The sequence below is a fragment of the Cyprinus carpio genome, chromosome B1 (genome assembly GCF_018340385.1).
Source record: "Cyprinus carpio isolate SPL01 chromosome B1, ASM1834038v1, whole genome shotgun sequence".
Taxonomy (NCBI): domain Eukaryota; kingdom Metazoa; phylum Chordata; class Actinopteri; order Cypriniformes; family Cyprinidae; genus Cyprinus; species Cyprinus carpio.
Window position 1 is genome coordinate 18299359 of NC_056597.1, and position 27614 is coordinate 18326972.

The 27614-nt window shown below is 34.6% G+C and overlaps 3 protein-coding genes across 5 annotated transcripts; 2 read left to right on the top strand and 1 right to left on the bottom strand.

Annotated features, from left to right (window-relative positions):
* The first annotated feature begins 63 nt into the window (after positions 1-63).
* crfb15 (cytokine receptor family member B15) lies at positions 64-6872 on the top strand. Its single transcript, XM_042716857.1, has 8 exons — positions 64-1573; positions 1936-2116; positions 3444-3561; positions 3825-3991; positions 4097-4251; positions 4806-4965; positions 5357-5478; positions 6225-6872. Exons 2-8 carry the CDS (start codon positions 2035-2037, stop codon positions 6600-6602), a joined length of 1182 nt encoding a protein of 393 aa, XP_042572791.1. The 5' UTR covers positions 64-1573; positions 1936-2034; the 3' UTR covers positions 6603-6872.
* A 345-nt stretch (positions 6873-7217) lies between these two features.
* On the top strand, positions 7218-19402 carry cfap221 (cilia and flagella associated protein 221). 2 transcript variants are annotated; one of them, XM_019100592.2, is made up of 26 exons: positions 7218-7272; positions 8935-9112; positions 9260-9360; positions 9679-9765; positions 9996-10091; positions 10183-10283; positions 10830-10933; positions 11092-11251; positions 11432-11552; positions 12182-12311; positions 13110-13212; positions 13307-13394; positions 13479-13562; positions 13913-14008; positions 14170-14260; positions 14740-14837; positions 15071-15151; positions 15785-15892; positions 16008-16178; positions 16701-16859; positions 17100-17200; positions 17306-17401; positions 17498-17608; positions 17714-17761; positions 17977-18095; positions 18868-19402. In XM_019100592.2, the coding sequence occupies exons 2-26, from the start codon at positions 8983-8985 to the stop codon at positions 18891-18893; spliced, it is 2610 nt and encodes an 869-aa protein (XP_018956137.2). In that variant the 5' UTR covers positions 7218-7272; positions 8935-8982; the 3' UTR covers positions 18894-19402. The 2 variants fall into 2 exon arrangements, with proteins under 2 accessions (XP_018956137.2, XP_042572792.1); XM_042716858.1 differs by having other exon boundaries at positions 7233-7272; positions 8978-9112.
* Positions 19403-20176: 774 nt separating this feature from the next.
* LOC109086081 (cyclic nucleotide-gated channel cone photoreceptor subunit alpha) lies at positions 20177-27112 on the bottom strand. 2 transcript variants are annotated; one of them, XM_042716859.1, is made up of 9 exons: positions 26845-27112; positions 25033-25194; positions 24886-24915; positions 24644-24799; positions 23052-23120; positions 22796-22963; positions 22599-22700; positions 22172-22278; positions 20177-21826 (listed from the first exon to the last, which is right to left on the bottom strand). In XM_042716859.1, the coding sequence occupies exons 2-9, from the start codon at positions 25122-25124 to the stop codon at positions 20436-20438; spliced, it is 2115 nt and encodes a 704-aa protein (XP_042572793.1). In that variant the 5' UTR covers positions 25125-25194; positions 26845-27112; the 3' UTR covers positions 20177-20435. The 2 variants fall into 2 exon arrangements, with proteins under 2 accessions (XP_042572793.1, XP_042572794.1); XM_042716860.1 differs by having other exon boundaries at positions 26840-27112.
* Positions 27113-27614: the final 502 nt, after the last annotated feature.

Consider the following 27614-nt stretch of genomic DNA (forward strand, 5'->3'; position numbering starts at 1 on the left):
ATATATATATATAATATCTGTTGTTGGTTTTTTTTTTTTTTTTTTTTTTTTTTGTTTTTTTTTAAGCTTCCACCACAGAATTAAAAAAAAAAAAATTTTGGTCTGAATTCTGACATTTTTTTCTCAGAATTATGACATGAACTCACAATTCCAATTGAGTTGTGAGATTAAAAGTTGCAATTAGCATTTGTAATACATGGTGGGAGGAAAAAATTAAATAGAATTGTGAGATGTAAACACTGAATTGCGAAGAACAAATTCTGAACTGGGTTCATATTTCGCATTTCTGATTTATTTTTCTCAGAATTGTGAGGGAAAAAAAGTCTAAATTGTGAGATAGAAATTTTGGAAATGGGCTTCTGTTCTATACAGAATGAGAATTGATCTAGTGCTTCATTCATGTGGTGTTGTTAGTTGTATTTCCATTTCCAAGTAACAAATTAAGAGAAAAGTACATCCGATCCACTTTACAGAAATGTTACAGAATTGGTGTTAAGTGTTAATTTAAAAACTAAGAGCTCTATTAATCAGAAATGAAAGGTAGCACGTACTCAGTGTCATAATAATATAATGTCTGATTGAAAATTTTCATTTGGTCTTATTTATTGTCATTGACGTCTATACATGCTAGCAAACAATAGCACTGAAAATCCATTTTTTACAGAAATGTGCAAATTCACAGAAATACACTTGAGATGATGAAATGAGACAATTCTGCTTTGCAATGTTCTTAAACACATCCGAGTTTGTTTCTGTGTGATTGAGATGTTTGTCATTTTATAAGACCTTATGCTTTGTGTGAACAAATATATAGAAATAAATGATCATAATGTATATGTATGCACAACCGTTACAACTACGTTTTGCACCTTGGAGATGAGCATGTCCAGAGTACCGCATATTTATTTCTGAGATGTGCTATTTGATTCTAACTCTTGTTCTGGAATCATACATTTTATTTGCAATCGCAAAAGGACTATTTTACCAGACAATGAAATGTAATTGTGGTTTTCTTAACTTGCCGCTGCATTAGTTGATAAAAATGAAAATACATTTTTGCCACAGTTTGTCTGTTTTATTATGGATTCACTGTGCCACGGTGTAGGCAAATGATTGCATTATCATCTAACACACTCAGCGATATATCAACTGAAAAGGTGTTGGTGAAATTAAATTTTAGTTATTAAAAAGAATGTCAAGCTACCACATGGCTTTAAAACCAACCTGGTGGCTTAGTGTAAATATGTGAAATGGGTAATAGAAACTGAAGCAGCTAATTAATATCCTCAAAAGCGCTTGATGATTTGATCAGGGTTGGTTCTGAGCTCTGCAGGTAAGTGTATCTCCAGGCACAGAATATTATTAGACATCCATGTTTTAACATCTGTCAGGAATGTAGATGCATTGTAGATCAGCAAACCTGGTGAACAGGTGATGTGTCTGGACCAATGGTATGCCACTACAAAAGTGAAACTAAAACAAACGACAGGTGATCAGATTTTCTTAGTAAGATCTCTAAGAGCTGCGTTTTGGATTACATGAATGCTTCAAACTTCTGTAATTGAATGGTGAGGTAAGTTACACTATTTATGTCAATGCTGGACCTGTTAGTTTCCAAAACCACAGTAGTTTCCCTGTTTTTCCCCTGGTGGTCATGAATTTTACTTTCAAAGAAGAAATGTGTATATATACACGCAACAGAAATGAGTGGTAAAAAGAAAGCACAATTGTGTTTTAATAAAAAATAGTGTTTGTCATTCTACATTTAAATTTATGTTAACATTAATGTTGATGTTTGACAAATAAAACAAAAATATTACCAAATTAAATATAGTTTTATTAATTATCTGCATTTTTATTATTTTGACTTTAATCCCATATATCACGGCTTTGATGTGTTTTTTTTTTTTTTTTTTAATTAACCTCATCTCAAAGAGGAAGCTGTTGAGTCATATTGCTCCTGGTTCCTCTTGAACACATGACAACCAGACACTGAAGTTTAAAAGCTCCCAGCCGCTGCTTGGCCCATCAGTGATGTTGTCAGTCATGTCTGTGAAGCTCAGAGTGTTGGCTTTCATATTCTTTGCGACAAAGGATGTTTACCCCACCTACGCTGGTCAGTATTGCTAACTTATTTATGATTATGATTATTGATTTAGATAACCATTTTAAATAAATATGGCATATATTTATTCTATGTTCATTTTATATTAACAGACTAAATTATTTTTTATTTCTGTTTGCTTTTATTACTTCTATTCATTCAAATGTATTCTTAAGAATGACTCATTTTGACCTTTACAAAATATTTTATTATACTATAGTGTATTTTAATAATTTCTCAGTAATCCTCATATATATTCAGTATCAAACGTATATTCAGTATCCTAAAAGTGTGTGTGTGTGTGTGTGTGTACTGTATGTATATACATACATATACAAACACACACCTGACACTTTCCAACAAAACATACAATTTATAGGTTTTAAATGATAAACTGCAGTTAAGCTGTTAAGAAGTGGTTGTCCGGTTGTCAAAGGTTGGTGGAACATTACCATATATGAACTGCACCTGTGGTTCCTCTGTTATAGGACAACTATGTGAAATTCAGAGGAACTGACTTCACACATCTACTAAACACCAACCTGACATCAACTGATTAAAAGTGACTTTTATAGTTCATTTTGTGAATAGCATTTGTTTGCGGATGTCACTTCTTCAGAAATGTTATTTAGGGCAGCGGCTTTCAAACTGGGTCACGACCCATTGGTGGCTAGCAGACAGGAAATGCATATGGAGCACAAACTAAATTTGTTTCAAAAGATTTATGTTTTTGCATATATCTGACGCCTTCACACTATCCAAGATGTAGAAGAGTTTGTCTCTTGAACAGAACAACTTTGCATTGCATCACTTGCTCAACAATGGATGCTCTGCAGTGAATGGGTGCCGTCAGAATGAGAGTCCAAACAGCTGATAAAAACATCACGAAAATCCAAGCAAGTGAATATCTGCATGTTTATAAGAAACAAATCCATAATTATAGCTTTTAAAACATGATTTCAGCTGAAATATGAGTCCTTAATATATAATTACACTTCTTCTAATGAAACAGTCCGTCATCTGTTCTCCCCTCACACTGACTTTTTCTCTGGAAACGGCAATAGTACAGCTCCAGTCTGAAGGTTAAAACATCTTGATGGATTTGATTTTTATAAACATGCAGTAGCTTTTTGCTTCACAAGATGTTAATTGATGAACTGGAGTTGTGTGGATTACTTATGGATTACCGTGATGTTTTTTATCAGCTTTCTTGACTCTCATAATAGTTTATATACTTTAGAATTCTTAATCCCAATACTTTATGAAGACACTTCATCAGATGATAAAAGCTGTGTAATGTATTACTGACTACTGACGATGTCATATTGTTTTACTTTAGAAACGAAACCGGCTGCACCCCAAAATGTGAAGGTGACCTCCATCAATATGGCTACAGTTGTCGAATGGACTTCTCCACACAATACCATGAGTAACGTGACATACACAGCAAGATATATGTGAGTACACTCAAAATACATCTGAAATAATCCAATATGGAAGAAAAAAAATGAAACCGCATGCACGCCATGAAACATACCCATCACAATGTGTTTGATCAGCTATAAAAAAAAATGCACTAAACTTTTGTTCTGCTGGAATCTAATACTTCTGAGTTTTTGCAGAAGTTGAAAAGAATAGGCCTATTGCGTGAACTAAATATTTGCCTTATGTACTCACATAAATAGCGTGTCCTGTTGTGTTTGTCACTGTGTCCTTGTAGTCTGAGGAAAGAAAACGTTTCCATCTGTGTGAACACCAAAGAGCTGAAATGTGATGTAGGAAAACTGCCATCTGTATTTGGACGCTATATTTTTCAAGTGCGGGCAGAGGATCAGGGGCTGTTCTCTGAGTGGGTTAAAGCTAAAGAATTTTTACCAAATAAGCACAGTAAGTGTGAATCAGCCCTTAGTTTGCACTATAGACTCTGCTGTGTTGTTAAGTCAATATAATATCCATAAATAATAATTATATAAATTACTTTGCTCCAATGAGCGATCATAGGACCCCCTACTGTGCATCTTGTCATCCAAAATAATACCTTGGATGTGCATGTCCGAGCTCCAGTGCTGAAAGTGGGCAAACTAGAAGACCTTTTTTCACAAGTGTCCTACATCATCAGATACTGGACCGAAGGCTTTGAAGAGGAGGTATGAAATGCTTCACAACTTAAGGAAGATTTCCAGTTACATTTCAGATGCTTTGTTATGCACATTGTTTATGTGCAAGATAAGATATGTGATTATGCTTAGCCTATATGTCTTAATTTCAGCAGAGTGATAAACTAAAATTAAAACCATTAAAAAAATTTAGTTATTTAAAAAAAAAATACAGTTAAAATGATAGTAAAACTGCAAAAACCTGTTTGTTTTTTTAACTGACACAGTTTTATGGCTTATGCTGGATTGATAAATAGACAATTTTTGAGTATTTATTTATTTATTTATTTATTTTTATTAAGAGCCCTACTAGAGAGAGAGAGGAATCATTACATATAAATGGGTGGAAAATATTTTCAGGTTTTATTCACAAATTCAAAGTCAATGCATAAACATGAGAATAAATTAAAGTATATACCTTGTTGTGAAGTTGGTATATTTGATCTACTATAAAATGTCAAAAAGATCTGGTGTGGAACCACAAACAAATAAATAAATATTTCATACTTATCAAAATAATCATAAGATGACCTTTGTCCCTGTAGGCAGTGGAGAAGAAGGTTACTGAAGCCAGTGAAGATGTTAAACTGAGGGTTAAAGGACTGCAGTCCTGGAACAGATATTGTGCTCAGGCAATGGTGGTTCCCAAAGGCTACAAAAATGCCAAACAGTTCAGTGCTGCCGTGTGTGTGACCAACACACCTGGTAAGTGCGTCTTTACCTGTGACTCAAAGCACTGCAGGCACCCCTGCAATAAATCAACTCAGCTGCAGTTAGCATATAATTATCTATATCTATAATTATATACGGTAATAGGTAATTATGGGTAATATTGTGATTTAAAATGATTTCTGTCAACATATGATGTTCTCAGTCAAAAGTATATTGGGTCAAATTTATAAAATATGTATTCATTCGAGACAGCAGAGGGTTAAAGAATACAGATCTCATTCGAGTCTTTTGTTAAACTGATCAGCAACATGTTGTTGTATTTTTTTTTTTTTTAAATCAACAAAGTGACTCAAAAGTATTGTTTTTAAAGAAGCTTCAAGGTGACTTCCAGGTGCCAATCTTCCTCTGTGTGTGTTTGTATTAGTGCTCATCAGCTGTGTGATTGCTGCCGCCATCCTTCTTCCTCTGGCAATCCTGGCCGCCTGGCTGATCTATAAAGTGTACAGATTCCTGTACCCTAAAACCAAACTACCTGAACTTCTCAAGGTATGTGTCTCATGTGGTTCCACTCCACATTATATCTGTAATATACACACATTTTCTTTATCTCACCATACAAGTGTATTATTTATATAGAATGTTATTTTAGTATTAAATGGGATTTATTTTTATTTTTAATTAGTTTTTATTTGTATATTTTAAATTTTTATTCTGGCTTGTTTTAGTAATTTTTTTATGTGCTTTTGTATTTTTATTTTTATTTTTTATTAATGCTTATATATATATATATATATATATATATATATATATATATATATATATATATATATATATCTGTTTAGCTTTAATTTTATTTCAGTTTTAATAATTTAAGTACTTCAATTTAAACAATGACTGTAAAATGAATATAAAAATATTACAGTACATTTTACAAGAAAATATCAATATATCTTTAACTTCAAAATTTCACATTTAATTCGGTGTATTAGTTGCTGTTTCTTTGTAATTATTTGTGAAATGTACTAGTAATTTCTGAGTGAAAATTGTTTCTACACTGTAAAAAGAAATCAAAGTTGTACTATATATATATATATATATATATATATATATATATATATATATATATATATACATATATATATATATATATACATACATATATATATATATATATATATATATATATATATATATATATATATATATATATATATATATATACATACATATATAGTTTTAGTGAACAAAAACATTGTGTATAAACCATATATTTATCATATATTTCTTTCTAGAATTTATTTGTACCAACATTTTGGAATGCTGAGGCGACCCAACATTCTGCACACCAGAAAGAACAGCATGATAAAATCAGTGCCATATCTGAGGACCATCTATATGAAGAGCTCAGCGAGAAAGCCAAGATCTCGGAGGACAAGGACTCTGGGTTGACGTCTGTTCTCGCCCCAATTCAAGAGGTGGAAGAGGACTACAAACTCCTGATGCACATGAAATCTGCACCTGCTTTTTACCCTAACCATCTCTATCCGTTATGCTTCAAAAACTCGCTATTCACTCATTTAAACCAACCCTGCTTCACTAGCACTCAGCCTAGTTACTACAACGTAGCAGACACAAGCCCTGAGCTGAGCAACACTAACTGTGTGTGCTGAAGTCCCAACAAGCTGAGATGATCTTATTTACTTAAGAAGGATCTTATGATTTGCTGCAGTAAATATACTTAATAATTTTATACGACTATCCAGTGGTGCAATGCATGGCTGTCTGTTGAATGTATATAATTTCTCACATTGTTTTCTCATGCTATTAACTGAATGCACTTTCTAAGAAACATATCACTGTTTGTCTATAATTGGTTGCATCTTTATTGTAAAAAAAAGTGTATTTTTCATAAATAAACCGAGTTGTATTTCTTATTTGAATTACAGAGTTGAATTATACTTTAGAGTTGGTCCAATTAATTAAATTATAACACTCTCTGATGTTTTTATTTTACTTCATTTTAAGTACAAAACCTCAACCAGATTTCAAAGATATACTTCAAAAATATTATATAATATTTTTATTTTGGTGAATAACTGAATACAATACAAAGAGGTGAATAACTAAATCCATTTATCAATTAAGTCTATAAAACTATTGCTTATGTTTTGGTTTCACACACACACACAAAAGCTTTTGTCTTTTCTTTAATTTTCTTTTCAAATGCATGTAGAAGTTAAAAAAAATTGTTGGACCTTTTTGCTCTTTGTAACCTCCAAAAGCGTCTTTTGTTGTCATGGTGACGGGATTGTTGACGTGACCTCAATGGAGAATCAACAGGTACGTTCTTTGAGTTTCTGTTGAGTTTTTAAAGTGCGTTTGATTCAGGTAGAGCTTAATAAACAAATAAAAGGACACCTAAACCACAGTATTTCAGATAAAACTATTCTTTTAATGGCGACGTTGCGCGGTTTACAGTACCAGTACAGTACCTCTGACTTCCGTTACGTTTTGAAAACAAACCGTTCATGGGAAATTCCAGGTAACTTATTTGCTCTAATATGAATAATTTCATTGTTATTATGTTAAAACTGTAAAGTTAAGGAGGAGAGATGGGAATTTTAATCATATTACACATATCCACAAATCTATAAAATGATTAAACAAAATATATAAAGCATTTGAGTGGTAATAAAAATAGCATGGACATTATGTCTATTAATCAAGACTTGAGGTTAAAGTGTATGTGATTGCATAAAGCAAAATATTCCATGTAGTCTCTGAGTTAGTATGAGCACATCAAAACTGCATGTATAATAATCAGTGTTGGGGGTAACACATTACAAGTAAAGTGAAAGTGAAGTGACATTGAGCCAAGTATGATGACCCATACTCAGAATTCGTGCTCTGCATTTAACCCATCCAAAGTGCACACACACACACACCGTGAACACACACCCGGAGCAGTGGGCAGCCATTTATACTGTGGTGCCCGGGGTGCAGTTGGGGGTTCGGTGCCTTGCTCAAGGGCACCTCAGTCGTGGTATTGCCGGCCCAAGACTCAAACCCACAACCTTAGGGTTAGGAGTCAAACTCTCTAATCATTAGGCCACGACTTCCTGCCATTACTTTAAGTAACGCGAGTTAAGTAATCAGATTACTTTTTACAGTAACTAGTAAAGTAACTAATTACTTTTTAATTTACAAGAGAATATCTGTTACTTTTTCAAATAAGTAAGGCAAGTTACTTTTTTTCCAATTTATTAATTGACTGCTCTCCCTTCCCAATGTTGAAAGAAATATTTTACTGTAGTTCTAAAATAAATATGAATATGCATTAATTCATCACACTCACAAAAAAACAAAACATAGATTTAGTATTCCTCAAAATTAATAAAAATAATGCAACTCAGAATATGATGCAAACCTGCAATAATTAAATGTTAAACAACACAAATATCCTTTATGTATTTAATCCCATTCTATAAACCAATGTCTTTGCTTCTGACCTTCGATGATCCAGCTCAACCATACTAATAAACAAAAATTTCTCTAGACAAACACTTGTGTGTCTTTTTTTATTGCTGAAATGTGTTGAAATTTCTTCTTCTGCATTCTACTGTACGGACGTAAATTTACTTTCCCTTCAGCCTGAGGCATATTCATTTCACTTTTGGTGTGAAAAGGCTTTTATATTAGCCAAAAACAGAACTTTTTTATTTTAAAAACAAACAAGCAAGCCCTGTCCAGATTTAAAGAGTAACGCAAAAGTAACGTAACACATTACTTTCCATAAAAAGTAACTAAGTAATGTAATTAGTTACTTTTTATGGAGTAACGCAATACTGTAATGCATTACTTTACTTAAAAGTAACTTTCCCCAACACTGATAATAATTCTACAAGAAATTTGAAAAATGTTGTTTACAAGAGTACAAGACAAAGTATTGAATGTCACACTGAAGGATATTGCTTGAATGGCACGCCAACTATCCGCTCATAGGTGTGGATTATTTGTTATGATCGAGAATTTCTGTGAAGTCCAGCTGTCATGGAGGTGGTTCATTCTGCCCCTGAGACCTTCTCCAGGAGCGTAAAGAAGAAAAACCTGCTTCCTCTCAGCCAGCTGCTGGAGGACACCAGAAAGAGTGGAAATGTCCCCCATCACCTTCTGGAAACTAGTAAGACCACTTTTTCTAATGTTTGTTTCTTAAACATTAGACCTGTAGCTTTCTAACAGGCCACCAACATTACTGGTCTTATGAAACTGATAGACTTTTGTTATTTCACATTGATGTATAATTTGTCTTTGTATGTTTATCTTTTAGAGGTGTTTGCCAAACTGAAGAGTAATGGTGTAGTTCAGGCCGAACCATTAGAACTGCATTTCAGTGGCTTCGAAGTAGGAAAGGATTACAGGAAGAATCTGGTTGGTTTTTTACTTCTTGCTAAAAAGAAATAGAATTCTTTTTTGTTGTGAAAAGTTTTGTGCAATGTTGACATGGCTCATGTCACGGACAATGTGGCCCGAGAAAAAAACAAAAACAAAAAAAACTTTTTATTATTGCTAAAGATTTCACTGGAGACTCCATTTTCTGAAACACTTGGCCAAATTTCCACTGATAGTACTCTGTGGTCAGAGGGAAACATATCATGGGTTGTAACTGAAAGAAACATTACAGAAGAGGAAGAAAATGGGAGGAAGTATGATGTAATGACAAAAGCTGTTGTTGTTGTTTTTCCAAAGAAACTTGTCAATGTCTCCTCGGAGGTGCTCAGTGTCCACATTTTACCCCCTCTGACAAAGCATTTCCAAATTAAGTACACCAAAAAGGTAACCATCAACCTGCTTTCAAATATTACTTTTACAGACCTGCTATAAAAATTGTATATAATATTAATGATTATTTTAGTTTCGGAACTCAGCAAAGGTGAATTGAATAAAACCTGTCAAAAATGTTTGGCCGAAATATTTTATTTTTTTTATAAATACATTATATTTATCATAAAGAAATAAAGGTCATTTAAGGACCATTAAGATGGTAGACTCTTTTTTAAATGCAGTGCCGACTGGTTCCTGGTCTGGCTTACACTGTTACAGTGCACTTTCAGCCAGATGAGTGGCGTTACTTTTCTGATAACATCAGGATTCACTGCAAGGTGAGAACAAGTTTTCGTCTGATGTTTGCATATGCAAATTCTGACAGGACTAAGAACAGCTGTGACGTGTGTGTGATTGTGTTGTTTTCAGGGTGAGGAGAACTTACTGGTTCCTGTTCATGCATATCCTGTTATCAATGATCTTCACATCCCATCTCACATTAGTCTTCCCCTAGTGCCACTTGGGCAGAGGTATACAATGATTAACATATTACACAAATAACGTGTAAAATAATTGTATTTTAACATTTTTTTATAAAACTTTTTATGATATATGAGTGTATATACACACTACTGTTCAAGAGTTTGGGGTCAGTACTTTTTTTTTTTTTTTTTAAGAAATTGATACTTTTAGTGAGCAAGGATACATTACATTGAAACAAAAGTGACCATAGGACTTTTACAATGTTACAAAAAATATATTTAAAATAAATGATGTTTTTATTTGAACTTAAGGCTGCGGTAATGGCTGCAGCTTTGCCTTCATAGGAATAAATTATGTTTTAAAATATATGAAAACAGAAAACATGTATTTTGAATTCTAATATTATTTCACTATATTATTGTTTTTACTGTATTTTGATCCAATAAATGCAGCCTTGGTGTGCTTAAGGGACATTTCAAAAATCACTCACAGATGGAAATGATATGATGAAGAAAGACATGTTTAGTTATTTTTCCCTCTGTTGATATGTAAATGAAAATGTGAATATATATGACTTTCTTTTGCTATTATAGTGCCAGTCATGTGATTCCACTTCGCTGCAGTTGTCCAATAGACTTTGAGTTCCAAGTGCACTGCCTTCAGCCCCATAAGGCCTTCACTGTAAAACCAATGTCAGGTAACCAGATTCCTTCACATTTGACATATCTGCTGTCAGAGAGTAATGTGAACCAGTATACCAGACACAAGTATTGATACAACTCTGGATGGTGATCAAATATATACTAGTACAGTAGATTTTACATACTGTACTTGTATTATCCCCATCTTAATCAGGGATTATTCCAGCAAATGGAAAGGCCGAATTAAAAGTGACATTTACACCCCTGCGATATGGTACAGCTGATATCACATTACAGCTGGTCATCTCTCAGTTCAACTCTAAACCTGTCATCTTCACAGTGACGGGTTCCTCATCTCCATACCTGCTGCTCAGGTAATACACAGAAAAAATAGTTAAATATTGCAATGCAGTATACTAAGAACAATATGCTAAAACACTCATGGCACTTCAGCAACCACGTAGCAACATCCTTAATGTAAAATGTAATGTCAATATCTGAGTTTAGATGCTATTGCACAAACAATAAGGACATTTGTGTTCTCTGTGTCTCAGTAAATCTGATGAAAATGTCGAGGATGATGATCATTTTGGTGAAGAGCGGAAGACTTCTGATGGAAAATCTCCGGCTGTTACATCCCATCATAAGCTTAAAACAGTTCCCTCCTTGGAGAAGGTAATCTGAAACTTCTATTACTTCAATTTTGAAAAGATCAGCTTCAATCACAGTGTATTTTTGTGACGGGTTGGTGCTGCTCTAGCTGGAGGACAAGCCAAGCCATGCTGTTTACCAGCAAAAATATTGGTCTTTCTAGCTGAGCAAGACAACCTGCACCCAGAACAGACAACACAGTTTTTTTTAACAGGGTCTGAAAAGTTTTAAGCTGTACAAATGCAGGAATTTGAATTAGCTGAGGTCAATTGCATTTCTGCCCATTAAAAAGCAGTAGCTGAGAGGTATGTGTGAGACCGAATTACAAATTTAATTTTGTTGTTTGCACACTGAGCTTCCTGAATTGAATTTGAATTGATACCCTGCCAGCTATCAAATGTGAAAAACACAAACACAGAATTACACTTATAAACCAGCAAAGCTTTGTTTAAAGTAATTTCTATATTACAGTTTCTATAATACAGTTACAGTAAATCAGATTAAAAAATATAATGAAACGATGTGTGTTGGTAATAATAATAATGTTTGTACATAGAAAAATTAAAGCATTTCTTCTGGTTGAACTATCATGCAGCAATCATAAAGTGCTTCATCATGCATACAGTTGCATTTTTCTGTTTTTACTCTTACAGGGCAGCAAGAAGAAGACCAACCCTGATCCTCAACTGCAGGTTTCCACCACGGATGTCACCACTCGTGCAGGACTGGTTAAAATGCTTCTCCAGCCACATGACAAAATGAGATACAAGGAGCTTCGGGAGGGTAAGAACACAATTTCTCATTCAGAGGGCTTCTGAGGTGCATGTTAAGAACTAAAGCCAAGGAAATTAAAGTTTGGCAAAGGCTCGGTATCTGCGTGTTGGAATGCTGGCGTCTTCACCAGGTTTTTTTTTTTTTTTTTACTGGCATTGGACAGCCAGCTTCAACAAGCTAAGATTTTGCTCCTACAAAAGACAAAGAGTTATGGTGGTCCACCAGCATTAAACCTGCACTTAAAAGCAAAAACTTGCTCGGACCAGCATGGAAATTGATGCTGATCTAATCTGGTCCTTTCAGCAGACTGGAGCTTAGATAATAATAAATAGTGCTCCATTTTATAGTCTCCAAATTACATGCCCCTTTTAAAAGTTACGCAACCTGAAAATGGCCTTTTGCAGTGGTGATTTTCTTGACTTCTGAGGCGATTTTTTAGCTCACATGTACCACTTTATTTTGTGCTGCCCTCACCAGAATCATTACTCTGTGTGTAATTCTAGTCAAATCTGATGACAGCAGTGGAGTTAAAAAAATCATCTTTTTTAGCCAACTCTCAGCAACATTTCTTATCCATTGTGGTGTGTATGATGTCAAGTATGTTATACAGTATATCCCGAATAACAAAAACCTTTTAGGCTGATTATTATTATGGCTGAAACACAGAAATCCAATTTCAACTATTTAATCAGATTTTAAACCCTACATGAACAGATTTGGATTGGATTTGTAATCATATATAAATCGACGTGTTATCACAAATCACAGTTATTTAATGCAAGATACCTGTGTGTTTTATTTGTTGAGCCATGTCTTATACCAAGGTTGCAGACCAGACAAGAGAGATGAAAGAAGCCGCATTTTTAAAGAAGGTCCAACAAAAAGAGCAGAAAGCCAAACATATCTGCTGGTGTGTTGCTCCATGTGATTTATATAACATATAACACCAACAGTATTATATGGTGAACTAGAAAACCCTTAAGACTAGTGTGTTTTATCCTTAGGCAAGTTGATCTGGGTGATGAACCATGTTCAACAGACCAGAAACTTCAAATTTTAAAGGAGCAAGATGAGGCTCTTGCTGCATACAAAGTAAGCCAATGTATTGGTTTAATTCATATTGAAATTTTTTTGCCACTTTCCACTGATCGCTCATGCTTTTTATGTGAATTTCAGCTAAAATACAGTGGTGAGTCGGTGACCTCTTCAAGATCTTCAACTAAACTTTCCTCACGTCGAGTTTTGCGACATGTTGGACAGGTACATGAAAGTGTCACATTAAAATATTTGAATAAATTAGCATCTTTCTTTTTGAAGTCATGTTTCTAGCCTGTTACTTTGATGTAGTTTTTTATTTATGCATTTAGCAAACGCTTTTATCCAAAGCGACTTACAGTGTATTCAGGCTATACATTTTTTTGACCAGTATGTGTGTACCCACAAGCTTTTGCGCTGCTAACACAGTGCGCTACCACTGAGCCACAGGAACTCATACTTATCTGATACTTGTCACGTACAGTACTGTTTGCATGTAAGCATTAGCATCTAGCTCTAGTCATTATCTTTACAATTCATATCTTTTAGACTTATTTAAAGGCTCTATGTTATAGCTCCCAGAATGCACTGCTGTTTTCAGCAGCTATGGCACTGGTCAGCTGGAGGTCAGACAGAGAGCGCTCAGAATCTTCCAGCAGGCTGCTCGAAAGGTAATATTGTTAATTTAATTGGAATGACATTAAACTGTTATTTAACACATTACTGCGATGCTTGTTTACCACTTACTGTGTTGATTATCAGTGCTTGTAAATAAAATGCTTGACTGTACTAATAAGTATAATAATGCTACATTGTGTTTTGTTTAATTGAGGTTGTTCTTCAATGTCGTATGAACAAGAGACTGGTGTCACTACGAGAGCTTGTTCGCAACACCAGGAGTCTGCAGGGAGACAAAGAATCAGGCGAGTCTGGATTTTTCTTTTTTAGAAACTAATACTTGTATTCAGTAAGCACACATTAGATTCAAAAGTGAGAGCACTGACTTTTACATGTTTACAAAAGCAATCTATTTTCAAATAAATGCTGTTCTTTTGAAGTTTCTATTCATCAAACAATCCTCACAAAATGTCTTGAAAAATCATGGCTTCCACAAAAAATATTTTCAACATTGATAATATAAGACATTTTTCTTTAGCACCAAATCAGCACCTTAGAAAGATTTCTGAAGACGGGAGTAATGACTGATGACATTTAGCTTTGCCATCACAGGAATAAATTACATTTGAAAATATATTCAAATAGAAAGCCTTGGTGAGCCTAAGAGACTAATAAATCTTGCCTTCCCCAGACTTTTCAGCAGTAGTTTATATTATTACATTGTTTAACTAACCATATCATCTAAACAGATTTTTTTAGACATTCTTCTGTTGTTTTGTTGTAGATGGGGACGTGAAGCCATGTCTTTTTACACTGACACCAGAAAAACTTCTCCCCTTCACCTTCAATACATTTACACCTGATGACAAACCTGATGAACTTGTGAGAGACTGCTTATGGTTATTGTGCAGAGCTTACGTACTGTAACTCTGACATACTTTAAAATTGTGGTTTTACAACAAAACTCTTTTCAGTTACTGTAAATAGAATATAAGTCTCTTAAAGAGGTACATTTTGTTTAAACATTGGCAAAAAGTTTCAGTTCAACATTTGAGATGGGTAATATCAGGGCATATTTCGTGGCATTGAGGATGAAGTTGTGTTGTGGTTTTTAGGCTGTGAATGCATTGGGGCATGTTCCTGTCAGAATGCCTGAAGTGGATATGAAACTCATGATTCCATTATTCAGTCTAAAGGTACGGGAAGAAAGAGCTTTTTCCCATTCCTTCACCTTCTGATAGGGAATTTTTTTGACTTATAATTTTTCCTAAAATTCCTGAATTACTGTAAGTGGCAACCTTTGGCTAAAAAGTCAAATGTGGTTTTGTAAAATGTTTTAATTTGCAGAATATACGTGAGAGACGTTCTTACGTGTGTGTATGGTTGAGTGGCAAGCCACAAAGAAAAAACAGGAAGTGCCACATGAAAGCCAGTTATTTATCTAAAATGATGCCAAGTATAGTTCTAACAGTATTGTTTAAATAATATTTAAAAGCATAGTTCACTCAAAAATGAAAATTCTGTCAATTACTCATGTCATTCCAAACTTGTCTTACTTTCTATTTTCTGTGGAACACAAAAGAAGATATTTTGAAGAATGCTGTTAACCGAACAGTTTTGGTTCCCATTGACTTCCATTGTATTGGCAAAACAAACACAAATGAAAAAAGCTGATACATTTTTCAAAATATCTTATTAATCTTTTTAGGTGAACTATCACCCTTATTTCTACATTTCATACATTTTTTGAGATCCATTAAAAAACATGAAATTGACGCTTTAACAGAAACAAATATTAATTTCTTTGAGAATTGCACATCTTTTCTGAAGTCCCCCAGCGTTACAAACTGATGGGTTATCAGCCATTATCTGTCTATGATGCAGCAGCAACATTCATTCCTGCTGATTTGAGTAGGACATTACGCACCGGAGCACAGGTAAACGTGTTTATGTTGCTTTTAGCCATTAAAGTTGTTTTGTTTTTTATTTTGGAATTCAAAGTTTGCATCAAAAATAAGTCTGAAAGCAAATATAATTATTGTATTTTTATAGGATGAGTTGTTGCCTGTCGTGACATGTACAGCTGTAGATCTCAGTGAAGATGAGGAAGATAAGAAACAAGAGGAAGATGATGGATCAGATCAGGATTTAGGTCTCACACTTAGTTTCAGTGTACCTGAAGCACTCCTCAGACCAACCAACGCCCACCCTCTCCGGATCTTTGTATGTCCATGATCATGCCCATACTATGAATAAAACAGGGTTATTGTTGTTAAATAAAATTATAGAAAAAAAAAAAAGAAAAAACATGTTACTTGATATGTATATATATATATATATATATATATATATATATATATTATATATATATATATATATATATATATATATCATATATATATATATTATATAACATTTCTCATTCCTCATTTAGTTAACCTTGAAGTACTGAAATAAAAAAAAAATAAAAAAATAAAAAAATAATAATAATAAAGTAACAAAAACACAACAAAATTTCTAAAACTTTAAAGTTAAAATGAAAATAGAAAGATAAAAAAAAAAAATTATATAAAAAATGATAATAATGTGTTAAAATAACATTATCATCAAAGTATATATAGCCTGTCGGTTCTGTAGTATTTTTTTTTTTTTCATGTTAAAAGTTTTGAATTATTATTTTATTCTAGACATGTTTGAAAATGGCCGTCTTAATGAATTAATGTTATTTTTTTTATTTTAATTTAGAATCCTGCACCACATGTTTACGCCTTCAAAGCAGCTCCGCTTTACCTGGAGTGTGACCTGGACTTTCATTTGTGTCCACTGCCACGATACACCATCCCTAAAGGTGATGTCGTGGGTGTGCATCTCCCTCCAACACAGAAGAAATTTCTAGATAGAAAGGTTTGTTGAGAATTTTTACAGAAAGAGACATTTTCACCGATCACAACTTGAAACAATTTCACAAAAACAAAGTGTCTATTAGTGTGGCTTTAAAATGAAGTTTTATATCATAGCTGGCACTATTACTGTCTGAAATCATTAGCATCCAGGCCTGGAATTATATGTTTTATTATTCCATTAATGTAATTAAGAAACATTTTTGTAAATCCTGTACACATTTATATAAAATATAAATTGCAGGATATAATCAAAGGGATTATGACGTGGAAGAAGTTTCCCTCTGTGGCCTTGAGCACTTTATCCAATATTTCGACTATAAGAGGCGACTGCGCCCCTCATGTGTAAGTACTGCACACACACACACACACTCTCTCAATAACACACTAAGGTTTATTTACACATGCAATAAAACAAGTCCAACTCTTGCAAAACTCTTTTCTATCTAGGTCTGACCCCTTCGATATTGTCCTGCTGCCTGTGGAGGCTCCTCCAGCTCTTCAGGATCTCCCCGACAGCATCAGAGATGAGATTCAAGCTGGAGTGTAAATACAGATTAGCCACCAGCTTCAATAACCCCTCCACCTTTGATTGTTTGTCACAGCATTTACAGATTCATGATGGTTTGATTTCTCTGGCAGGTCCGAGAGCTCAGATCTTCGTCTCACTCCTGAGATGGTTGAGGCAGAGTTCGGCCTGTCTGAGAGAGCTTCAGCTACATCTATTAAAGAGGACAGAGATGAAGACAACGGGTCAGTACAATGGGTTATCTTGCTAATTGACTTTGTTAATCATGGTTATGTTGAGGTTGATGTATGAATGAATAGAAACCTTAACTTAATCTTTTTGTCTGTAAGTCTCAGAACTCCAGTTGCAACAGTCGCCTCTACAGAAACAGCCATGAGGTGTGAACCATCACTTTGATTATTTCACATATTGTAGCAAATAATCCTCATATAGATAAGGTGATTGCTATAAACTATAAAGCGAAAACAAAAAAATCACTTTAATGCATTTCCTGCATATATGGCAAATAGATTAAATCAAATTCATCATATTTTTTGCCTTGTTGTTCAGGTTGTGAAGTGAGATAAAGTTTCTTCCTCTCTTTTGATCTCAGAGACACACGCGAGCAGCCGTTGGCGTCAACACAGAGCAACAAACTGGGACCAAAAGTGCTGGGCAGATTAAAAGAATTGAAATCTACAGGCAGAGTCAGCTGTGCTTCATCACGTGACAGTAAATAGCACTTTTATCTATGTGTTCCTTCATGCTTTAGTAATTCTTTCATAACTAAGTGTTGTATGTACATATTCTGTTAATAAGCACAACTAGAACAATGCAATGGCCAGTGAAATGCAGTGCCAGCTCAGGTAAACCTGCAGACTTTAGCAAAATACAGCGACAAGCCACCAGATGGCATTAAATGTCTGACACATGAAACTCAGCAACTGTACCTTCAGAAACATATTTCATGATTAATATTTGTATGGGATCATCTTTTTTTCATGAGGTCTATTAAATATTTTGTTTCTAAACAAATTGCCTTTATTATCTATTTGACATTAATTCTCATATAATATGAATAATAATAAATGTTTTAATATATTTTACATATTTTAATATAATTTTATATCATAATGTTATTTTTTAAATCCTAAAATATTAAGTAAATTGAAAAATAATATATATATATTAATTGAAATGTAAACATATTCATTTCAAATTATATGAGCATAATATCAAGTGAAACATTAATATGGAAACATTTGAATTTTTTTTACTTTTTTTTACTTTAATAACAGCAGTCCTCAGCTGGGCATGAAATAGATTTTGCACGAAGTTTTTGCAAAATATATTTGTTATTTTAATGCATTTTATGCTCATAAAATAATGCTCATAAAATACCCCCCCCCCCCAAAAAAAAAAAAATAAAATAAAAAATAACTCTTTTAAATATAGTCCCACTGATTTTTTTTTTTTGATTGTTTGTTTGTTTTTGTTTTTACAGGTATTTTTACCAACAAGACAACATAATCCAGCATTTTCTTCTGTCATTAGATTCAGTGAGAGGCTGATTATAAGAAAGATAAGGAGGGATACTAGCTTTCATCTTACACGGTCTGCTGTGCACTCAACCAAATGCCAGCCCGAGTCTATCCTGTCTGACGGTCTCTCAACCACAACAGTTTTGCTGCACTGCTCTCACCTCCACATTTACCTCACAATAGCAATCCGCTGCTTGATTCCTGTCCCTGGGGAAAGAGGGAGAAAAGGCGGCCTAATTAGCACCCTGTGTTCCACAAAGTTCCTGACAGTTGACACCTGATAGATGCCATGTCATTTGCATTACAAGCTTTTCTTGTAATAATAATGGTGATAAATCTCAGCTGCTTTCTGTAACTGACTCTCAAATCTCTGGACCTGGAAAAACAAACATCTAGATTATATTGCATTACAAATCTATAATTAAATCCATTTTAAATAAGCCTGATTGAATCACTCAATATGTGACCAATATACTACTAGAGTAGTTCAAAACTAAACTGAATATAACTTAATAAAAGTAAAAAAGCTTGTAGATGTGAAACTATACATAGATGCTGATACCTCATTTCTTGTTACGTCAGTCTCTCTGTGTTCCTCTCAGGAGTCAAACCTGCAACGTTTGCATTTCCAACACAGCTCCTTAACTACCTTTTAATGCTTGGTAGGTCTAATTGTTAGGCTACTGGCCCCCATGGAGAAGCCATACTGAAGTCATTGATTGTCACATTAGGGGCAAGTCTGAACAGGATCTTGCCCACAACAACTGCGCAGCATGGATGACTTGTAGATCTTTTTCCCCGCAAATCATTCCACAGTGGACACAATGTTAGGAAAACTTCTAAAATATTTTTTATTTAATCCAGCACATATACAATTTTTCATTAGCTGAATGAAAATAAAATATACATACAAGAACCGGGGGCCTTCCATTTTATTCTCATTTTAAAAATAAACTTAAAGATAAACCCTTAATTTTATCACATTACAAGATGTTCTGCTTTGGTATTCATGCTCGCTTAATGAAAGCAAAGCTTTGATATTGCAGATAATATTGATTTTTGATATTGCAGACAAAGCTGAAGGATATTGTGTTTATTTACTTGCAGAATGACATCTCACAGAGAGTATAGCTGCACAATAACCTTCCTAAAATTCAGTTTAGGAATCACACTACCTGAAATTCAGACACTGCAATACTTAATAGTGACAGCAACAGAAACCAAAATGCCCCAAAACAGAAGGATGTTCTTGGTGCATTGTTGTCCGAAATTACTTCAAGACAACCCTGCATTAGTGAGGCTGAAACTGTCTGATCTGTCATTGTTTACATGCCTTCACAAATTAGATTTAGGTCTTGTGAAATGCCAAGTCTCTGACTGAATCATCTATAAATAGTACATGTTGCTGCTGTGCTGTACTACTTTGAGATCAAGCAATTCCTCTCAAATGATGCCAGATTCCTCTATATGGGTAAATGTGGAATCAGTAATCCTGAGACATAGTGCGAAGTCAGTCTATTTTGACATAGAACTATTTGTCTTTCTTATCCTCCACGACCTCGGACAAATCCTCCTGCCTAAGAGTCTTCACTCGGGCCTCCATGTTGGCGATCCTCTGTTTGATCTTGTTCTGGCTGGATGTCCAATCTGCCATAAGACGAGCAAATTTGGTTTGCATCACATCTAGATTGGTCTCCATTACAGTGACCTTTTCCTCCAGATCCTTCGCGTCTGCACCAGCATTGGCTGCAACCTCGTCAATGAGATTGTCTTTCATCAGAATAGCCCTACCTTTCTCCTCTAGTGCCTTTTTGGCTTCTGGGTACTCGGTTAACGCCTCCATTAGGTCATCTTTTGAGAGTGCGAACAGATCGGAGTATCCCACGCTACGTATGTTAGCAGTCCTGCGGTTACCAGCTTTACTTCCTTTGATGCCGAGGATGCTGATCTCACCGAAGTAAGCACCATCGCTGAGCACCACAAACTGCGTGACACCATCATCTGCCACCACAGCTAGTTTGCCTTCTTTAATAATGTACATCTCCCGCCCAATGTCTCCCTTTTTGCAAATGTAGTCGCCTGGACTAAAAACCTGTGGTTGAAGTTTAAGGACGAGCTCAACAAGAAGACCCGCTTCGCAGTCCTGAAAGATACGCACCTTCCGAAGGGTTTCCAGATGCACATTGATGGCGATCTCCGCCTTGAGCTTGTCTGGGAGGTTCTTGAGCACTTCCTTTTCATCGCAGGTCTTCTGTTCGGTCCAAAGGTAGTCGAACCACTTCACGACACGGGCTTCCAAATCTTTGGTGACCTTTCGGAACTGCATGTACTGCTTGATGGAGTCAATCTTGGCCTGGAAATCCGCGCGGGACGCATTCATGTTGGAAATCATGGCACCGACGTTACCAACGATGGTGGCAAAAATGAGCACACCGATGAGAAAATCAGAAACGACAAATAAATACTCAACGTCTCGGACAGGCGGTGGCGTTTCTCCAATGGTGGTGAGCGTGAGAGTGGACCAGTACAAGCAGTAGATGTATTTCCTGGCAAGGCGGCCGAACTCTGGGTCACTGATGTTGGGGTAAACCCAAGTGTCTGAGCCAAAACCGATTGTTTTTGAGATGGCGAAAAAGATGCAGCCGTTCCAGTGGATGATGATAAGGATGTACAGGACGAGATTGCTGATTCGGAAGATGTTGGGGAAATTGGTTCTGGTTTCAGTGCGGTCAAAGAACTCAAAAAGACGAGCCATTTTGAAAAGCCGGTTGAATCTAAGTTCGGGATTGTTGTAACCCACTTTTAACATTAATATGTCTGTTGGTATCATGGAGACCACATCAAATCTAAATTGCGGCGACTTTTTGTAGCGTTCCCAAAGCTTCTTAGATTCTCTCACTAGCAAGCCTTGCTCCAAGAAACCTGTCAAAACAATTTCACTGTCATGTACAGTGTTTAAAACTATTTTTTTCCCTGAATAGCAGTGATTTCAGAAGTATTGTATTCTAGTAATGTACGTTCTTCAATAAAAGCAATAGCTAATATAAAAAGAATTTACATCTTGATTTTATAAATTAACTGTAACATTTTAATTTAGAAACTGTTTAATATAAAATTCATGATTTATTAATTGAAATTCTTTTAAATCACCCCTTGGAAATTTGCTGAGCCCCCCTGGTTGAGAACCACTGCTTTAGAGGGAGTGTAGTACATTTACTTATAGTTAAATATGACTAAGAGAACACAAACAGTGACTAATAATCTCACCAGTTCTTGATCTCACAAATGTGTCAGCATAGTAGATGACATCAGATGAATAGTCCAAAACTATCCATAAGATGGTGTAATCATCTTGCAGCTCATTAAAACATGCTCTGTTTAAAAAAAATAAAAAAGTTAAAAGCACTGTCACCAATCAATAACACCAGATCATTTATTTTTTATATTTCTGCATATAATTTTCTTGTTAGTTTGATAATTAGCTGTAATGTCCTTATTATTTTAAATAGTAAGTAATATTTAGAATTAATATTTAAATATAATTGCTAATTAATTCATAATTGGTTTAATACTAATATTATAACATTAAAATATCTCCAAAGCATTAATATATTGTAATAATTAGCATACAGTATAATGGATAAAATATATTATTTTACATTTAAATGTAAAAAAATCTAATATATAAATGTACCTGGTAACAAGCATCATTAGGTTGTAGAACACAGGTATTGCTACAATGGTCAACCAGTGATAGTACATATCTGTTGCTGGATCCATAATCCAAACGTGTTTTCTAAAATAAAATAAAAAAAGTACACAAATTTACTATGTTCTGGACTGAACACATAACTACATTTAATTGCATTTAGATTGAGTAAAAATACTCACGGTTTTTCCTCTTCCTTCTTTTTCTCATCTTTTTTCTCATCTTTCTTTTCATCTTTTTTCTCATCCTTCTTTTCGTCTTTCTTCTCCTCTTTTTTCTCCTCTTTCTTCTCATCCTTTTTTGGTTCTTCTTTCTTGTCATCTTTTTTTATCTCCCTGTCATCCTTTTTGCTGCATTAAAATGATACTTGTTATTTAGGAGGTAGCAAAACACAGAATGTACCTATAACATTTGATAATATTTAACTTTCTCACATACTCATCTGTATTGTTGCAGTTGTTCCTATTCAGTGTTGCAAGAGGCCAGTGATTTGCATTGTTGTTGAAACTGTAAAGACAATGAGGTTGTTTTATTCCTGTAATTTGATTAGAGATACTAAATAATACTAAATACTAAAATCAATTATGTAAAAGCATGGCCCCTTTTGGCTTAATATCAGGCCTAGATGAAATATGGGATTTTTTGCACTACATTTAGGAGGAAATGCATATTGGATTAACAATTGGATTTAAATGGATCTGCTAAATGGATTCAAATGTGTTAAACAGTGTTAAATGGAGCTGACAGTACTAAATTCTTACTGGTAGCTGAAAGCATTATCAAATTAACCTAAATATTTAGTAAATGAACAAAGAGGAACTTGTGAATTATGTATTTTCCTGTGGAGCTGTTATTCTGTGGGCCTGCACAATATGGGACTTTCAGTGTGTTAAATTCAAGCAGGTAAGTAGCAGGATGAAGAAATGAGTGTGCGGCAGACAGCAGGGGATTATAAGGTCACTGCCAGCACATCCTCTGTTGTTGTCTTGAGAAATACACTTAATCTCACTACAGATCACAGGGCATTACATTAGGGCTGATTGTGTTTCCTCTGCATATTTAGTTTGATGGAAATGCAGAAATTGTGCATTCATGTGGTCACACCTGCAGACCAACCAAAAGAACAAAAGCTTTACTCTATACCAAGGGTCCATGTAAAAGTTTAAAGAAAGAAAAGTGTAGAAATGTAAAAAAAAAGAGAGAGAGAGAGAGAGAGACAGATAGACACATAGATAGATATTTTTACAGCACTACAGTGAGTAGAAACTAAATATTTTCCACATATTTCTAATATTAATTTTGACAGTATAAACTGGATCATACAGCTGTCTTTTTGCATTTAGGATGAGGATAATAATATTTAGGGGTCTGTGTCATCTAAAAGATTCAAAACCCCTGCTCTCATATATATATATATAAAGGCCTTTTACTTTAATTCTAAAAACATCACCTTTCAGGTTGTGGTACATGTGTAATATCTCAAGATAAACATTTACTGGACTAAAGCAGCTTAGGTTTACTTGATTATCCATGCATAATTTTTAGTAAAGTCATGTCAAAATGTGTGTATCAAATATGATACATCACGTTTATGAGAAATGTTTATTTGTACATCTCTGTCATCACTGTAGTGCATTGCATTAGAGTGACAATTGATACTTATATGCATTATATCTAAGTAGTATGTTATACTGTTATAAAAATCTAATTTATTTATATAATAAGCTATCAGAATTTCATCTTTGACTAAATAAATATCAGCAGCTTCATATTTTTGCAATTGCACACTTCTGCACAGTTTGGGCATCTGAACAATTAATTTTTTTTCTTCTCAAGTGTAAGTTTCATATTCTCACTATATCATAATATGAGTCACAAAAGCCTTGTGTATCAAAATTATACTCAACAAAAAACATAAATTATTATTTTTTTATCCGATTTAAAAAATATATTTTGTCATTTCAATAAATTGTCAATGTGTACATCTTTCAATAAATTGTCAATGTGTAAATGCTTGCATTTTCACTCACTTCCTGCACAGTTGGTCCTGTCCTCTGTTGTCACGTGATGCATCCATTTGCTCTGCCACGTCTTCAGACTCCTCTGTTATCATAACTGAATCACTGCATTCTGAAGCTTTACATTTGGTGGATCTTCCTCCAAACCTCAGGATGAAATGGGACATCCTGAAAGTGAAGGTACAAACTTATTAAAATAACTTTTAATGCACAAACAATCCTCAAATTTCCAACAAAGCAAAAGATTAAATCACCTGCCCATTAGTCCACGGGGAGGCTGATCACTGCAAATGAGAAAAATATACCAAATTAAATATTTGGAATTAAATGGTAACCAGACATGCACTGAATGTGAGAATTGTTCAAAGCAGATGGCATATGTTTGTGGCATCTCCTCTGACCTTTCCCCTCTCTCGATCCATTCAATAGCTGGTTCAGGAGTGAAGGCGGATCTTTGTGAGGGGAACGATTGTTCTGTGCAGATTTTAGCCATTTTATTTCCTGTTAGGCCATTCACTGCAATTAGATCACATGTGGAGCCTTTGGGTAATCACTCCTGTAAACTGAAATGCACTTTCATTAGTGGACAAATATACTTCCACATGCAAAGTGGTTATTATCCATTCTGACACAATGTTCAAATCTATAAATAAACAGTATTAAAGTGGTGTGTTTTCACACTGCTGCACATTGACCATTTTTGTCTCACAAAGATTAAAAATAAATCCTTGTTCTATTTTAAGAAAGGATGGAAGGATAATGGACCCATGCCAAATAGATGCAAGTGTCTGCTCTATAAATATACACTGTGGCATAAATGCATCGTGGAATCAGAGGTGTCTTCCAGGAAGATAAGCTGTTTTAAGACACAGGACATTTCTGACTGAGACAGGGAGGTAAATGTGCTATAACTGGGGATTCCCTTAGCCGAACATACTAAGATCAAACTTGCAAGTGCTTGAACTTGAGAAGCATGCTTCAACCTCACTGAATATTTGTTTGCACTGTAGCAATTCTGACAATGCCTCTGACCAAACAGTTGCTGTAAGTTCAAAGTCCCAAGCATGTCTTAATTTGAAGCCTGAGAGAAGTCTTTTAGAGATGAAAATTTACAAAACCAACAAAATTCTAAATTCCTTTAGATCTTGCATAGAATCTAATACAGTTTTCTACAGTTTAGTTGTGAACAGAAAAAGGCTTTTGAGCTTAATCACAGATCTGCCTGAGATGTCAAAGCTGGACAGACTGACTGTTTAACTGTCCTGTGCGGATCCATAACCATAACTTTCCAAGAAAGCAAAGTTAACATTTGCTGCCCAAAAAAATTAGGACAGAGAACAAGGAAATCGTTGAAACAATCAAATCAAAGAACAAATACATTTAAACATTTGTTTTAGACAATATACAGTTTGATATAAAAATATTAAAAATACCAAATTAAATAATAGGCTATGTACAAAGAAAAAAAATGACATGCAATTTGTAATTATAAGTTTTGAACTGTTGTAATTATAAGTAATTAATATGGCTTACATTTTAGACCTAAATGGTCTAATTTGTAGCCTATATTTCTCCTCTGCCAACGAAAATAGTTCCAAAAGAAGTTAAAAGTTTTGTCTCTACGCAAGTCTGAGAGACTAAACGCCGGTCTGGGATAATAAAGTACATTTGTGGAACGGGGCGACATAGATTTTCCTTCCCTGCTCAAAGCGTTCTGTGATCACTCAGTTGTAGCTCCACTCCGGATTTTCCATTTCCCCTCTGCACTTGAATTAAAGCGAGAAAGCCCGTTTTGAGCAGTACTGCTACCGTTATAGTACTGCTAAACACCAGAGAAAACGTAGACGATCTGATTTTCATAAAGGCGCATTGACCTTCAGGCAAAATCAGACATCTCCACAAGAGAAAACACCGACACTTTGACTTTTATAAAACCCGCTTTTTACCCCCGAGGCCCCGACAAACTCTGCTTCCCATCTAAACTTTACTCTGAAAACAGACAAAAAGTGAACCGTCGTATTATTGTTATAGGCTACTATTATATCACATCGGGGCTACTGGAGCTCAGCTTGATCAAATAAAATTTGAGGACCGAAACTAATACAACAGACAAACAATAAATAAATAAATATGCCTGTGAATTAAACAAGCAATTAAATAACTGGCACAAAAGGAAATTAGAAAATACTTTGACAGAATCACACTCACTTTACCTGAGGAACTGCATAAACTCCGGCAAATCGCAAATTATGCAAATTATTCCACAGGACTTTGTTCTTCACATCAGCGAAATCTTATTTTCCACAAAATTTTTCAGGTTCAGAAGTATTCACATGTTTTGAGCATTGTTGGAGAAATAAATCAAAAAATTGTATCCTGTCGAACCCAAACGAAGTGTTAATAGTTCTCTAGAAGCTGATGGCACGTCTTTCCGTGTCTCCACGCGCACCTGCCAAGAAAGGTGACAGGGTTAGGCTGCTCTGGCGGAGAACACCCAGCTACTCCTCCCCACACCCCACCTGTCCAGTAATAACACTCTGTCACTTAGAGTATGCTAAATTTAAAAGACTTTAGAGTCCAAAACATTTGAGTCTTACAACACACAGCACATAATAAAATTAATAAAATCCTGTGTTTACAGGATTCTGTGATCATAGAATCCTCTCTGAGTCAGATGAGATCCCACTGGATCAACTGAATCCTACACTTTGATTCTTAGAGTCATAATCATTATTTTTTATCGGAACCATGCTGTTTTAGAACTTCTAAAAGATCTACGTTTGTTTTTGTGCTGTGCTGAAATCCTAGGCTATACAAGAAGAAAAATCCCATCAGGATCAGTTAGGATTTGTTCCAGTTAATTCAAACAGGAATCTTTTAGGATTTTTTGCTAGTTGGTTATGATTACTCTGACTTCTATAATGAAGCCATTAGTTAAGCCTAGATCTATTAGTTAATGCGTTCAAGTTATAGCTACTCATAC